The 17,725-nt window shown below is 33.3% G+C and overlaps 1 protein-coding gene across 5 annotated transcripts in view; it reads left to right on the forward strand.

Annotated features, from left to right (window-relative positions):
* The window catches only part of LOC149801214 (activating signal cointegrator 1 complex subunit 3-like), a 441,282-nt gene extending 433,797 nt beyond the window's left edge, over positions 1-7,485 (forward strand). For all 5 annotated transcript variants that reach the window (XM_089955269.1, XM_089955267.1, XM_089955271.1 and 2 more), the window contains exons 42-43: positions 786-877; positions 6,644-7,485. In XM_089955269.1, coding sequence (XP_089811395.1) covers positions 786-877; positions 6,644-6,952 — 401 coding nt within the window. In that variant the 3' untranslated portion in view covers positions 6,953-7,485. The remainder of the gene's footprint in view (positions 1-785; positions 878-6,643) is intronic.
* The last annotated feature ends 10,240 nt before the right edge of the window (positions 7,486-17,725 follow it).

Genomic DNA, 17,725 nt, shown 5'->3' on the forward strand with positions numbered 1-17,725 from the left:
GCAAGGCACTTTTCTCCATTTGCCTTGGCTCTAAATGACCTACTTTTGTTACTGTGCCATAGAACAACATAGCAAACCATACTATTCCTTCACACTTGAAAATTTGTATGTCTCTGCATCTCAAGGAGAGTAACTCACCTATACTAAAACATGGCCTCTGTGACCTATTTGTACGTTTTAGTTATACTTTTTGTTTTCTGCCATTTGTTAATTATTGGTATATTATGTTTCTTTAACCCTATAATAACTAGACTAATCAAGCTTTGTTAATGAGGATAAACTGAAATAAAATTATTCGTTTAGACTCCTAACCCCAGCCTAGCCTGAATCAGCTGTCTTGGCAAGGCCTTTAACTCCCATTACCTTGGTATCAATCCTTCACATCAGTCTGTGTATTGTTGGCTAATCCAAGTGTGTCAGTTACATGCAGGTGTCATTTACATTCTGAATTGTATGCATCAGTTGTATGAACCCAATGAATGTGAGCATCATTTCCTCTCATATTTAAATCTGGATGTTTTAGTTCCAGTCAAAGGCCATGTTCAGTGATTGCCATTTGGTTAGCTATGCTATATACATTGTGATTGTTTTAAAGCCGTTCTTTATCTTGGACTAAATATAATAAATAGAAGAATGTTCTACATCAGCCATTGTTATTCGCATGAGCTGCCATGGTCTCAAAAGTTCCATCTACACTCTCAGTTGGAAGCTAAATCCTCCCATATTTTCAACTTTTTGGAGGTTTTTTTCTTCTGAATCTATCATGCCTTTCTGTATGTTTGTAGGTGGGAAGAGGCAGGAGAGTGACTGGATTCAGGTGCATGCAGATCAGGAATATGCCCTGCAGGTTGATCTACACAGACTGAACAGGTTGAAGGTGGGTGCCAAATTCCTCACATCTATTGATGGATAGTTGGTGTTAAAGAGTTTTCTCCCCTTTTTATATACTGTCTCTTATCTTTGATCACTATTACTGGTGTATTCAGTATAAAACTGAATTTATGGATGTGCTCAGTTCGCAGAGGACATCATTTTCACTCGCTGTATTAAGTCAAAGTACCATATATACACAAGTCAGGTCCAACTGTCAGACATCATTTTCACTCGCTGTATTAAGTCAAAGTACCATATATACACAAGTCAGGTCCAACTGTCAGACATCATTTTCACTCGCTGTATTAAGTCAAAGTACCATATATACACAAGTCAGGTCCAACTGTCAGACATCATTTTCACTCACTGTATTAAGTCAAAGTACCATATATACACAAGTCAGGTCCAACTGTCAGACCCAGAGCTGTGATTGCATAATGTACCAGCAGATCTGCGTCTAAGCAGTTTGTTAGAATTGATGAATAAAACAAACAACATACTGCCAAATCATGATCTTTGTTAATTACTGTTGGACCCTACTTATAAAGGAGTATCTGTCTTTCTGTAAATAGTTTAATTTTTCTCTAGACCAGTGGTTGCCAACTTTTTGGGATGCAACCCTAAAAAATATTATTTCTGAGCATCATGACACTGTTTCCCCATTTTTATAAGTTCTGCCAACATAAAAAAAAAATCCTAGCAACCCTTCAGAACATCCTCATGACCCAGATTTGGGTTGTGACCTGGGGGTTGGGATCCACTGTTCTGGATTTAAATTCCTGTGAAGTATTGTAAGATGTAAGAAATTTTATGTCCATTTTCTTGAATATGACAAATTAAAATTTCAGTTTTAGTACTGTTATGAGACCATGTATATCAAGATGATCTTTTGAAAAAAGACTTGATTCCATAACTGAATTTAAAACATTATGCCAAGAATCCTTTTTCTCAGCCTATATAATAGTTGTTAGATTCTTCCTCAGCAAATATGGATAGAGTGATGAAATTTAGACTTATTTGGAGATGTCTGTGTGTAGTGATGCTAGTGGCAAAATCCACCTGTGGACAGGGAAAATGTTGTCCTTGAATCAAGGTGACTATTTCATAAATGTTAATTTCTTTTCCAATGGATTTTTAGAAAACAGCTGAAGACAAGTAAATGTGTAGTGGACGTAACATTCATGTAGGTTTTAACAATGCACAGTATTTACCTGTGTACAGTATTTACCTGTGTACAGAATTTACCTGTATTTACCTGTGTACAGAATTGCAAGCAGCATGGGTCTGTATCTGCTGATAAATAAATACTCTGCTTGAAATCAGAATTAAAGTGAGTACACACTCTTTGCAGCTCATGTTCTTTCTAAATATATCACTGCTGTAAAAATGTTTTGACCCCTAGGTCATCTATGCCATAGCTCAGCATCTCTGCTGATTAGTATACAAGAGCTTACGCTGGTTCTTTCTCTTGCTTCCTGTGATTGCACTGAAATTTGATCCATAGTGAGGGTACAGGAGCTAGTCTAAATGTGGCAGCTCAAATGAATTGCATTATGATGTCATGGTAAATTATGATGTCTGCTTATGTGTCCTACCATATAATATCATTGATTTATGTTCCATTACTGAAAGGAAGAACTCTTAGAATTTTTTTCCAGCATGGTGCACAGAATCTTCATATTCTGCACTGAAGACACATAAGATCGAAACAGTATTAAATGCCATCTATATTAAGTGTCAAATTATCTCAGAGTATGGTTTTCCCAAAGTGGCATTTTATCACCAAATCTGCAGTATTGTGGCAATGGTGTTTTCCTGGCAATGGGAGGTAACCCACTGAGGAGTAGGAGAAATGTGTTGAACCTGAATTTGGGTGCATATTATATACAAGAATAAAATGTGTGTACTGCAGCATTTTTTAAAGACTGCACAGCTGCATATCTCAGCTTATTGTAGGAAAGATTTTAGTAAAATTATGCAGAGAAATATTGTGAGAAAAAAAATGAGAAAATAAATATTAGAAATACGAGAACAAGAAACATCATATTCACAAGCTTTTTTCAAATGGTAATTCATTGGAATCACCTATGGAGAATCTTATTCTTCTATGATCATGTTTTTTGTGCTCCTCAAGAGAATTCACTTTGCTCTGACATAAAAATATTTGTTTTTTATTATTTATTTTACCTACATACTCAACTGCCCACGTGATGAAAGTGCTGTACATTGTAATAGGTATTATTTGATAAATGCCTTTTATCATGTATTATAAATGTAATAAGTAGAATTTCCTTCGTACAGATATTCAGAAACATGATAATGTTTACTTTGTACTTTATATATGTTGACTGATGAAGATACCTTCAATCGGCCCCGAGTGGCTGAGTGGTCTAAAGTGCTCACCATTACAGATCACTGCCTATCACCTCTGTATGTGTTTGTTAGTCTCAGGCGCAGCCAATAAGGGTACGTGAGAAAGCTTGCCAGTAGCTTCTCGTGGGTCAGTGGCTCTTTCTGGGATTTTCCTGGGTTCTTCCTCCACCATTTATACTGGCTGCTATGTATAGCCTATCTTGTGCTGAAAAATGGTGTTAAACCCTACTACAACAACAACACCTTCAATCATTTTTTTTCTAATAATTAACATTATGTGAGTCTTGATGATACTTTCATTCTATTTTTCTCTCTGTATAGTTGAAACAGCACAACTATTAAAGATTCGCAGCAATCCACCCAGGAGGAGAAAATGATGGCATATGACTTGTTTTTATCCAAATGGCATATGACTTGTTTTTATCGAGATGACATATGACTTGTTTTTATCAAGATGACATATGGCTTGTTTTTATCAAGATGATATATGACTTGTTTTTATCAAGATGGCATATGACTTGTTTTTATCGAGATGACATATGACTTGTTTTTATCGAGATGACATATGACTTGTTTTTATCAAGATGACATATTACTTGTTTTTATCAAGATGGCATATGACTTGTTTTTATCGAGATGACATATGACTTGTTTTTATCGAGATGACATATGACTTGTTTTTATCAAGATGACATATGACTTGTTTTTATCAAGATGGCATATGACTTGTTTTTATCAAGATGGCATACAACTTGTTTTTATCAAGATGGCATATGACTTGTTTTTATCAAGATGGCATATGACTTGTTTTTATCAAGGCTAATCACACTTAATCTTTTTCTTATCTTGTATATTTGTGACTAATTTGGTCAAGTCCATGTTAATGAGAAGGAAAACATGGCTGTCACTTTTCTGACAGCTGGGTCATCCTTATTGTTGTCATCATTTGGGGTTGTTTGTGTAGTTCAAGCTTTTGATCATGAGCTGGACATACTGCCCTCGACCTTCTCGTCTTCTGTTTTCCGCCTCCTTTGTACTAATTTCATATCATTTATCTCTTCCTTTGTACTAATTTCACATCATTTACCACTTCCTTTGTACTAATTTCACATCATTTACCTCTTCCTTTGTACTATTTCACATCATTTATCACTTCCTTTGTACTAATTTCATATCATTTATCTCTTCCTTTGTACTAATTTCACATCATTTACCACTTCCTTTGTACTAATTTCATATCATTTATCTCTTCCTTTGTACTATTTCATATCATTTACCTCCTTCTTTGTACTAATTTCACATCATTTACCACTTCCTTTGTACTAATTTCATATCATTTATCTCTTCCTTTGTACTATTTCATATCATTTACCTCCTTGTTTGTACTAATTTCATATCATTTACCACTTTCTTCGTACAAATTTCACGTTTTACTACTTACTTTGTACTTATTTCATATTATTTATCTCTTTCTAATTTCATATAAATTACCACTTTCTTTTGTAATTTCATATCATTTACCTCTTCCTTTGTACTATTTCATATTTACCTCTTCCTTTGTACTAATTTCGTATCATTTACCACTTTGTACAAATTTCACATTTTTTACTACTTACTTTATACTCATTCCATATGATTTATCTCATTCTTTCTAATTTCATATAAATTACCACTTTCTTTTGTGCTAATTTCATATCATTTACCACTTCCTTTGTACTAATTTCATATAAATTACCACTTCCTTTGTACTAATTTCATATCATTTACCTCCTTTGTTGGTAACCCTGCTGTGTAAAATGTATACACTGACCCAACTGCTTGGAGAACATGAAGAATTAAACTAATTGTTTTCCATTGCTTTATTTAAAGGTCATAAATTAGAGACCGCTCCAGTGGCCTAGTGGTTAGAGCATCTGCCTCGGATGCGGAAGGTCTTGGGTTTGATCCCCGGCCGAGTCATACCAAAGACTTACTACAAAAATGGTACTAACAGTTTCCTCACATGGCGCTCAGCATTACGATGTTAGTGTTAGGACTGGTCAACCTGGTATCAGGATAATGGGACTGGGTGGGACATCATGCTACATGTCTGCGACATAATGCCCCGGTGCAAGACATCACTATAAACTGCCACACTGCAGACATCATAGCAATATAACTGAAAAATTGTTAAAGCTACGTTAAAAATCCAAATCACACACACATATACACACACATAAATTAGAGATGTATTATTCTTTATTCAAATATCTGGGTTTTAAATATTGAGAGAATTTTCATTGTCCATTGGCATAGTTGCCTTTATCACATGTTAAATGAGACCAGTTAAGTCATGTGACATTCTTATTTCTGCTTGCTTTTGAATATTAATGAAGTGTGATTTTATGTTTGCATAAAACTAAAATCATGAAATGAAACATACACCTGATGAATAATTTTGTTTTATGAATAGGTCTTTATTACAATTTTACAACAATTGGAATAATTATTTTCTTTACATTGTTATCTACTGCCAAAATAGATAGATCCAGTTGGAATAATTATTTTCTTTACATTGTTATCTCCTGCCAAAATATATCTTGTATCACTCTGTGGACCATTTCAGAGAGGATCTCACTCCCTTTCCCACTGTACATGATCTAAGCACACTGGTAACTAAAATGACTGCTCCCTGTGCTCAAAAAATCAGCCTGAATTAGTCTAAAGTACACTATCTACAGCAGCTATTAAAATAGGGAAAATGAATTTTATTTTGCCAGAGTAGACAATACCAGCTTCTGAAAGTGCAATGAATCAATTACCAAATATATAAAATGTAAAATAAGTTCTCGGCTCTTTTTTCACAATTTACCACTGAAGTTCAGGATGTGAAAATGATCAAGTGGAGCTAGCACTTTTTTGAAAGGTGCACATCTGGAGTAAAGCCAAGCTGTATACTCTAAAAATCATATTACACCCATCAATCATACACCAAAATAAACGGAATTAAAGGTTCTTTGAACAATACCTAAGATATAAAAGGTCTTTTTTAAATAGTCAGTATAACCCAGGGAAATTCTCTGTCTTAAAAATATGTAGTAATTCATCCATTGCTCTTTCAGAAACTGGTATTGTCTAATTGGGCAAAATTATGTAATGGTAGATCAGGGTTTTTGCTGTTTGCAGTTGGACTTGTAAGCATGTATATAAGGTATATATTTTTTCCCCTGTTTTTAACAAAATTATGATTCAGCCAACAGTTTTCATCATTACTTTAAGACATGTTATAAAATGTCTCACAGGATTTTAACATAACAAATAAACATGCCTGAATAAGCAGTCCAATTTTGGGCATGTGCCATTTTTTAGGAGTGTTTATTATGATCAACAATAAATTTGTTTGCCTTATCTCACACAGAAACATGACAGCAAGGCCCATGCACCCAGATTCCCAAAATCAAAAGATGAAGGATGGATTCTGATTGTTGGAGATATCGAGAATAGAGAAATGATTGCATTGAAGAGGATTGGCTATATACGCAACAGATCTTCGGCAACTCTGGCAATGTATATGCCTGAGACTGTTGGTCGTGTTATCTACACGCTGTACATCATGAGCGACTCTTACTTGGGACTTGATCAGCAATATGACATCTGTCTGGATGTGATACCACAGAGCATAGAGGCTCAGGTAAACACAGAGCTTGCTGCAGAACTGTTTGCCTGAGGAGGACTACAGGGATGTATAAGGACTACCTGGATTATTTAATTAGTCAACCTGGATTATTTAATTAGTCAATGTTTATAAGGATATATTATTTGCATGACTGGATCATTATCCATCAGTAGTTTTATAATTGACTTACTATTTAATCTTTCATATGGTGGGAGGGTAATCTGAGATTTTGTTTCCAGTGAGAATTTACTTTTTCTAACACATCAGAGCTAAATCCCATTCACCCACCTAGCCCCAAAAATTAAATAGTTGGCTGTGCACCCACCCACCCTCAAAAATTACATGGTTGGCTGTGCACCCACCCAGCCCCAAAATTTAAATAATTGGTTGTGCACCCACCCACCTACATGCAAGGGAACCTTTTCCCTGATTATTTAAGGACTGTCACTTACTAGTGCACTGACATGATCATCTTTTATTCCAAATTCTGCTCAAAGCTTTGTAATATCATTTGTGATATTAATACCACTGTGTTATCATCCAGCTCTCACATTATATATATATATATATATATATATATATATATATATATATATATATATATATATATATATATATACACACACACACACACACACACACACACATATACATGTGTGGGGTGGGGGTGGGGGTGGGGGTGGGTGGGGTACCATAAACATTAAGAAACCTTTAGTGGCATGACTTATCTAAATATCCATTTTAATTGCTATGCCACATTGATTCTGAATATCTTGAATCATAGTATTTTTTTTCTTGTTCTTAGAGAAGTAGAAAGATATTTCCAATTCGCAGGGCAACTTAGTATAAGCTGGATTTTATTTGTGGCAGAAACTTTTGAAACCATCCCTGTCAGCAATACTTAATAGTATTAAATTTAGGGTATACATTGAAGTAAATTTCTCTATTCATCGGAGCCATTTTGATGTACTAAATGTTGATTGAGATGTTTCGGCATGTGACACATCTAAACTTGAGATCAGTGTGGTATATACCTTTTTATTCCCTCACCCAACTCAACTACAGAAAAGTATTTCAACTCCTCAGAACTCCTTGAAGCTGTCAGATATAGCTGTCGGACATGAATTGCAGTTCTTGCATCACATGTATATACAGGTAACTTCTACATCACTGACAGCCTGATTTCAATGATATGGCTGCTGAGTTTGTATACATTTACAGGCAGTGAATGATCCTAACCCATTGACATGTTTAAATGTTGCAGCCTTACTCACTGTCAGGCACCTCAATATTACACTGTCCCTTTTATAAGGTACATATGGTTATCAACCCATTTATAAGGTACCTGTGGTTATCAACCCATTTATAAGGTACCTGTGGTCATCGACCCATTTATAAGGTAACTGTGGTCATCAACCCATTTATAAGGTACCTGTGGTCATCAACCCATTTATAAGGTACCTGTGGTCATCAACCCATTTATAAGGCACCTGTGGTCATCAACCCATTTATAAGGCACCTGTGGTCATCAATCCCATTGCTATTATGACAGTCGAGTTCAGCTGTAAAGCATAAATTATATTTCTGTGAAGATTCAGAAGGGAGAAGAGGCCTATACAATACATGATGTGCATGACATAACGTGTTATACCTTTTCTAAAACATCATGACAATCAAATCCTGCGAGAAAGACTGCAGAGTTAGTATGCAGAGAAATTTCTACATTTTGAAATTTGCATATGTCGATTTATTTTCTTTTTACATTTGCCTTGTTTGGATGACATTTTTTTAAAGAATTATTGACAACATTAAATGCCCAAGGTTAGAATTCTTATGATCTTTTTTCCAGAGTAGAAACTTGTAAAAATGACATTAAATTTTCTGTGTATGATAATAAAAATATTTTGTCCATATCTGAACTCTTGAAAACATTAGTGCAGAACTTAATGTATATGCGCAGAGAAAACTTGTAACCATGCTAGTCCTCCTCATTCAGTGGCGATAAGTATCAAAAAGATGGAGATAGGGAAATAAACTGAGACGAAATGAATGCTAAAATGTTATTATTGACAGTAAATAAATATTAATGTTACAATTTTATTGTCTTGCGTTTCTTTTGTACAACTTAGATGGAATGATCTACACTCCTTGTGCTCATAAATATGCAATCCGTATCATTACAAAGACTTATTTTGGAAATTGTACATAAATGCTATTAAAATTACACCTTTATACTTGCATGCACAAACGACAAAGAGTAAAATGTTCTCAACATTCATACCTTTAAGAGCCTACTGCAAGAAAAAAGTTGCACATTTAACAAGACCTTGTGAACACAAAACACAAGATTTTCAAGTTGTTCGTCCTTCATTGTCAGTTTCTGAGCACTTGTTTAAAATCTATAAAGTTGGAAATAAAATAATCTACCGTATATACTCGTTTATAAGTCGAGTCAAACAGCACTGATCCTGATATACCCTAGCATGATGTGCTGATAGATCAGGGTCTGTGTTGTTTGTTCTACTGATTATTCCTAACAAACTGCACAGATCCAGATCTGCCAGCACATTATGCAACAGCAGATCTGGGTCTGTGCAGTTTGCAGTTTGACTGATCTTATAAGCGAGTATACATATGGTAATAGCATTTTCCATGATAACTGTAGGCTGTTCTATTTTGTAGCAATAAACACGACATAAAATCTGTAAATAATGTGGGTGATAAATAACCCAATATCAGCCATGTTTTTCCACAATAAATGTAAAATTAATTTTATTTTAGTAATATACATAACAAATCTGAATAAAATCAGCTGTGGTCAATTTGCACAGTAATGGAAAATCTAGTTTTAATAGAAATACACCTCAGTGTTAAATTTCCATGCACTTCCATTACAATATTCAGTGATTTATCTCTTAAAATCCAATGCATTTTTATACGTTTGCAGAAATTCATTTAAGGATTAACTATTAGAAATCCAGAGTTAACAGCTTTTGCTGAATGTCAGTAAATCTAGTCTTTCTGGCAGATAGCATATCATACAAGAAAACCACATCAAGGAAAATGAGTGTAGAAACCTCAATATTTTCTGACAGGATATTGAACTCAATGGAGGTTGGTTCATCAATATCATAAATTTGTGTACCTTCATTTACAGAAATACAAAATGACTGCATTGTTTTCTGTTGTTTAGATATAATGAATTTACCTCCGACTACCACGACTAATTTCCCAATGATATAAAATAAGAAGTTGTGTCTCCTACAACCATTAAAATGAAAAACTGACGCATCACTTCTATCAAAATAAGTTCCAATAACCATGCCAGCTCATTACCATCGCACCTTCTTTAAAAATTATGCTTCCAAACAAAAATGCTTTCATTTTATTGCAGGTATTTTCAGTTATTTGTGAAAAATGTAAACAAACTGATTGAAAAATGATGAAGCTGGTGGTAGCTTAAGCAGATTTTTAGGATTTGTAAATTTTCTTTGGGTTTTTGTTAACTTTTGTATTCATACGATCCATTTTCTTTTCTAAAGAAATCACTCACATCATTATATACAAGAAATCTTAAAACCCTAAAATCCATTCGCAAGATAAATACTGTTTCATGGAGACACCGGAGAGTAGTTAAGAGAGTAGACTTGCAAGTAAAACCGTAATTATTAACTTATCTACACTACCCATGGACACCTAAACAGTATATTCAGATTATAACTGAACTAGATTGTCTTCATTTGTTATTTTAAAAACTACCTTACATGATTTAAGCACTTTCCTTCAAGCTATATCCTTTGAACAATTACCTCCCTTTTGCAATTCTATAGCATAGAGCAATAGAGCATGACAATGTACATCAATAATTCTTTACAGTTAGACTGGAATTATTGGAATAAGTACAAGTACTATTCACACAGGTTATTGTTATGCCCAGTGCATCTTTATAATCATAATTGTTTTATGTTAGCAGAGACTTCCAATATTTTGATGGCATTTTTAATGTTTATGGTTTATGCTATTTTAATTATACTGTCATTTTCAGCAAGTAATCACAATGTAAAATGAAATGGAGGTACAGTCATTCCTCACTCTAAATATAATGTAGAATCCCATTCAGTTTAGTTTTGTTTTATCATTGTTATTTCAATAGTTACACATGATTTATATTCTTTACCTCATTAAATAGCCAATTTTTTAGTTCTTATTAGCCATTATAACTCCACCTTATCAGAACATCCCTCATTGTAAAGCTTCCTCACTTAAATGTGGGCCCCTTTGACTCCCATAAAAATTATATAATAGATAGAATACTGCATCTCAAAGTTCCAAGTTTGCATTAAAGCCTTGGTAACGGACAGTCTCAAAAACTTCCCCAAATTCAGAATTTTTGCAAAATCAGAAGAATTTTTTTTAAAGTTTGAATAACTCGGGCTTGATTGTGTTCAGGTAGTACGTTTTCTTAAGATATAAAGCAGATTGTTTCAAATACGGTACCATGGAACTTGTCTTAAAAGACCACCCTGTAGCCAGAAATTCTTGTCTGTCTTGAAGGGTAATCTCTTGTGACACGTAACAACAAATTAATCAATAAATCTTTGAGAACCTTGTCTCTGAAGACAAGTGGTCTCTCACAGCAGTGATCTTTGAAGACATGTTTTATTGTAATTTCAAGCTCCACAATTTTTACTTTGTTAATTGTGCAATTACTCTTTCATACATATGGTAGTTCAAATGATCCTATATTTTTCTTCAAAAATGGCACTCGGCACTTTATCACAGATTATAAACCAGAGAATAATGCAAACATACTAAAATTGAAAATGAAAAAAATGCTATTACACTGCTATGTAAGAGAGTGCTACAAATGTGGCGTACAAACACGACATCATATTACCTGCATAAAATAACTTTAAAGATTGTATTAATATCTTTGATTACATGTCAACTAAAAAGTTATCTGAACCCTTTAAAATGAAAAGTGAAAAATTGGCCAAGAAATGTACAATTTTGTGTGCTTGGTTTAAAAGGAATATGTAAAATAAATAAAATGAAACATAAGAACTACAACATAAATAAGATGTAAAGAAAATGATGAATGACAAACTCGGACTCAAACATAACTATGCATGGCAGTATTTTTCAAATAAGTCTTCCATTTGAGTTGATTTCATATGTACTAAACATGTACTATGTACCTCATGAATTAACCAATTTATTGAACAAGTGCATAGCACAAACACAGAAATCGGGTTAATGAGGCATGTTATAACTGTTATATATCACTTTTAACCTGAATGGCCCTCTTGATTGACAGTTACTGCTGGTCAATCAAAGCAATTTGTATAATAAACATGTAGACATGCCACTTTTTCAGACAGGTACTCTGTCAGTTTGTCATACAAAAGGCAGTGAGGATAGATTTCCAACAACTAGAAAATAGATCATATTTAATTATTACAGATACCACATGTGCAGAAGATTATAGTTATGTAATTGCAACAGATTATAATCACAGAAATCAACATAAACTCTAATCTGCCATCTTTGTTCTAATTATTACCCCTAAAATAACTGCATAGGCTCCGATCCAAGACTATGACATTTGTAGTTGATCCAACTTGTACATATATAAAGATAACAAAGACACGTATATAAGATAAGAATGACACGTATATCAAGATAACAAAGACACAATACTCTTGCAACTCATTTCAAGGAAGGATTTTTGTATTCATTTACATTTGTGTATAATGTACAGGTAAATGTTTTACAAATTTTGCATGATTAACTTTTCAGAAAGTTGTTTATCTTCCCCCTATTCAATGAGAGCTGTCTATCAAATTCTGCTAATAAAGACCAGAATAGTTTCTATCCAGGGTTATGGAACAATGTTCCTAGATAAATCAAAGTCATGTCTAAGATGGTGTTTTGTTTTTATTGTATCAATTATATTTTAGTCAAGCTCATGATGTTAATGGTGACTATCTTCTAAACTCTTGTTCACATTAGCAGTTAGTAGTTTTTGAACTGCTAATCCAGTGTCTTGAGCTGTCGTTGGACATGTGTCTGTTTTACTCTGGACTTAAATTGTACTGGATAATCTAAAGAAGGAAAAGTTGCAATTAAAATCTGATTTTCTTCATTTGTTATCACTCTCTTTCTTATATTTTTCTTATCTGGTTTTCTCCAAGATTCTTTATCATGGGGTGAAGCTTGTCCTTTTGTTTTGATCTACATGCAGACAATCACATCAGGAAGCAGGTGGAATTCAGTTTGTATATTAACATCAGAATCTTGATGTTAATGCAAAGCTAAAGCCCATCTACATGGCATTTGGGGACAACAGTATTTATCTGCTTAGTAGACCCGAGTCCGACACAGCTCCACAGACCAGCTCAATTCTTCATTTATCTGAGTCCTACACAACTCCACAGACCAGCTCAATTCTTCATTTATCTGAGTCCGACACAGCTCAACAGAGCAGCTAATTTCTTCATTTGTCTGAGTCCTACACAGCTCCACAGACCAGCTCAATTCTTCATTTATGGAAAATTACTGGACCATCAGAAACATAAAGTTGGCCATTCTTGTTTCAAAGAATTGTATGAAAGATGTTGAAATGTATTGTCCAATGTGTTTCAGAACGTTTCTATCAAATGAACATGAATTTGAGATTCTGTTTATTACATAGAATTATAGAGTTGACATTATCCATTGACATAGTTAAGAGTTATGCCATATTGTGTCAAGTGGTTTTTATGACAAAAAGTCATTAAACCGAGAAACGTCAATGTCATGTGATATAGATATATCTCATAGTAACTATCCAATAAATCAAATTCATTTAGCTTTGGTGAACTAATATATCAAACATATAAGTACAATACTGAGAGATAAACTACAAAAGCACATGTCACAGACACTGTGCACATCTATGGATAAGTAAATTAATTTGTTAGAATCAATTTATTTTTGGCTTTTACAAAAAATGACATTCATCAGTATTTAAATTCAATAACTTGAAATGTATGAACTAAAACTTGATGTATTAAATAATATAGATTTTAGGCTTTTTCTACCATATAAGCAAAGTCCAAATGCAAACAACATAGACCTTTACCTGCCAGCGTATCATGCAGCTGCTGATATGGGTCTGTGCAGTTTGCAGCTGGACTGGATTTATATGCAAGTATACATGGTACATATGTAGGTTTGCCTTAAATATCAAATCATTTTTCCAGATATAAAAAAATAGACAAACAAATGTGTTTTGAAATGTTTGCACAAATTTCCTGCCCCATATACCATCACATTCAAATGAGAAAAAAAAGATTCTGACAGAACTCTAAAAAGACCACAAAAGCTAAGCGAAACCCACAAAAATCATCATTAGAATCCACAGATCATAAAAATTAAACCTGGTTGGGCATACTTGCAATGTTGTTTTTAAAAGCGAGGCAGATTTGTTTGTTTGGGGGGGGTGTCCTTATGTCTTAACACATTAACTATATATCCTCTCCAACATGTACATATTATCGATCATCAGTGTTACATCAATCAACATTACAGTTTTCATATCCATTAAAACATACCCACCCCCCATAACATAAAAACAATTGTTTCAGGAAAGTTCATCAAAATAACCACATGAAAATTCACAAAATTGACAATTCTACCGCAAATCCACAAAATCAAGGACAAATATACAAGTCTAGTGTGGTAACTCTAAAAAGCAAATTCAAGAAAAAATCAGACAGACTCAGACCATACAGTGATGGCATTTTTGTAGCAAAAAGAAGCATTTTTTTTTTCTTCAGTGATTTCTAGTAGGTGCGCTGTAGTTAGCAGTAAAAGGCACTGTGCTATATTTCTAGTTTTATTGCAAGATTCATTTCTAGTTCCTAAAAGAAAAGATAAAAAATGTATAGCACCACAGAGAATAAATGTTTAAAGGTCTATGATTTCCCTTCAGAATGGCATTTTAATTCTCATTATGAAAATTTCATTAATAGCCAAATTTACATCCTTAAAAATCTCCGCATCAGTAGATGTGTACTAAATAGTCGGCTTGATATGCCCTGATCTTGAACAGTTACAAATAAAATTATACATAAATACTGAAAAAAATTTAAGAAATTTTAAAAATGTTTTAAAAGAAGCAAATTAACAAAATTTGTAAGCAAAACATGTAAAATAAAACATAATCCCTAACAGGAAGAAGATATTGGAAATGTATTTCACATTACTCCGAGAAATTGTTAACCCATTATTATGTAAAGCTAGAAATGCAACAATAAAAGGTCTAATTGCTTCAAATTTTTCCTAACTGGTATGGGCCAAAACAGATTTAAATAGGGAGTTAGAAGGCACTTTTGAAAGACCTAACTAATCATTCAATTTTAATTTTACTAGATTACAAAATATAGTCTAAAATACCCACACCACCATTATTTGATAAAATTTAGTGCCTTCTGATGCCCACATACCGTTAATTCTAGAATAGCCTAATGTATTATACAGATAAATATACTCAACAAGCCCATTCTCTCCCTTGAAATTGTACACTTTGTTTGTATTAATTAACTATTACACATGCTTAAATATATTTCATAGTATAAATACCCAGTAACGAGCAAATATTTATTTTTGGTTCTATTTTCCACATTGGCAGCCCATTTTTTCTTTCAATATGAAACAAAGAATAATATCAAAGAATGACTGTACTTTGCATTTTCATACTTTACACATTTCTCTGGCAATTTTTGTGGCCAAATTAAATTACACAGCAGAGTAAGACTTCAGTCACAGGTAGCAATAAGAAAGTTTACAAAGACAGGTATCATGGAAATATACTTACGCTGACAAGAAATACTCAGTACTGGGCTCAATATCCAAGTCACTTTTTTAAACTTGAAAATCAACAACCATATATCATGAATAGCACATGATCTGATTTAAGCTTTATTACATAAACTAAAACTTTTGAAAAATACTGATTTTGCTGTTGAAGTTTTTATAATTTGCTTATTTTTTAATAATTTTGGCATTCAATTTTTTTTATTCACCTATACTGAAAATGACAGCATCCAGATCACAGACTTAAATGAGAGCTTTTGTTTCTGTACATGGTTATTCCCAAACAAATAAATTCTTCCTAACTGCAAGTCGGTTGAGTAACTAACATTGATGAGTGAAGTTGAGCCATCAGCAAACATCACTCCTTGCTTGTTCTAATGCATACTTATTGTAATAACTGTATGATAAATCAAGCAATGTATTACAATAGCTAATGCATACTTATTGTAATAACTGTATGATAAATCAAGCAATGTATTACAAAAGCTAATGCATACTTAATGTAATAACTGTATGATAAATCAAGCAATGTATTACAAAAGCCAATGCATACTCATTGTAATAACTGTATGATAAATCAAGCAATATATTACAAAAGCTAAAGCATACTTATTGTAATAACTGTATGATAAATCAAGCAATGTATTACAATAGCTAATGCATACTCATTGTAATAAATGTATGATAAATCAAGCAATGTATTATAAAAGCTTTATTTGAAAGCTAAATAAGATCCTTTTGCTCTTTAGTAACAAGTAACATCTATTATTAACCTTACTTCCTGTATACAAACCCCTGGATAGAAACACGTACTACATTTTCTCTTCAGATAAAGTAACAGACATGACAATACATCAAACCTAGGTTACTCTATCCAGCATTGAAAATGACAACAATCAAATCACTTTCACCAACATATTACAACCTAGGTTATCCTATCCAGCATTGAAAATGACAACAATCAAATCACTTTCACCAACATATTACAAAAGTACCTTTAAGGTTAAGATTAAAGAAATAAAAGAGGGAATCAGACATCTGTTTGGTGCTTAGTGAACTAAATTAGCATTCTCAGTGCTCTGGTTTTATTAATCTACGATTGTTTCATAACTGGGTACAACATAAGTCTACTTTTACATAAGTCTACTTTTGCAGGAGTTAGAAGAACACAATACAGAATGAAATGATTTTCATCCATTGATGAAAACTGTTTTTAATGTAAGTAAATAACTGGTTTAAAAACAATTATCAATCAATTATGAATACCATAAGACTGTTGCATTGTAGATTGTGCTGTATAACTTGTTGACTTTGACTCCATCTCCACAGCCTCATTCAGTACATAAGATCTATCCAACAAAATTAACATGTCATTGGTTTCTCACCTTACCAAAAATATATCCTGACTATTCGACAAATTTTCAAATTTGTAACATTTCTAACTTTGAAACAAAAAGTTCAAATTTATGCAGAAAAAAAGCATTTTTCCACAAACTGTCCAGGTTCAAAGTTTTAAAGGTTAAAATATTTACTGATTTTATGTATCCCATTAATCAGAACCACTCCATGACAAGAATAACCATTCCATTTTACCTTTCAACAGAATAGATATATAATGGGACTGTCATCATGAGTAGACTAGACATCAAAAACTTCCACTGAAAGGTCCAACAAACTGGTCATTCTTATTAACCTTGAGACTCTTCAAAGAATTTAGAGGCACCATAACTCTTAGAGAACAATATCTACACTAACTCCATGATATCTGATTCTCAAGAGAACTGTAATTTTTTTGTTCTGTTTGAGCCATAGGGATTCATACTGAGCCAAAGAAGTTAAGGTCAGATCTAGCGGGCACAGGACTTCATCTTGACTGCCTTTTTCTGGCAATCTACTCCTCCTTGTATTACCTCCCTTCGCTTTTTTTGAACACCATTCATACATGGTTCATATTCTCCCCATGGG

The sequence above is a fragment of the Sinohyriopsis cumingii genome, chromosome 4 (genome assembly GCF_028554795.1).
Source record: "Sinohyriopsis cumingii isolate HCF-2022 chromosome 4, ASM2855479v2, whole genome shotgun sequence".
Lineage (NCBI taxonomy): Eukaryota > Metazoa > Mollusca > Bivalvia > Unionida > Unionidae > Sinohyriopsis > Sinohyriopsis cumingii.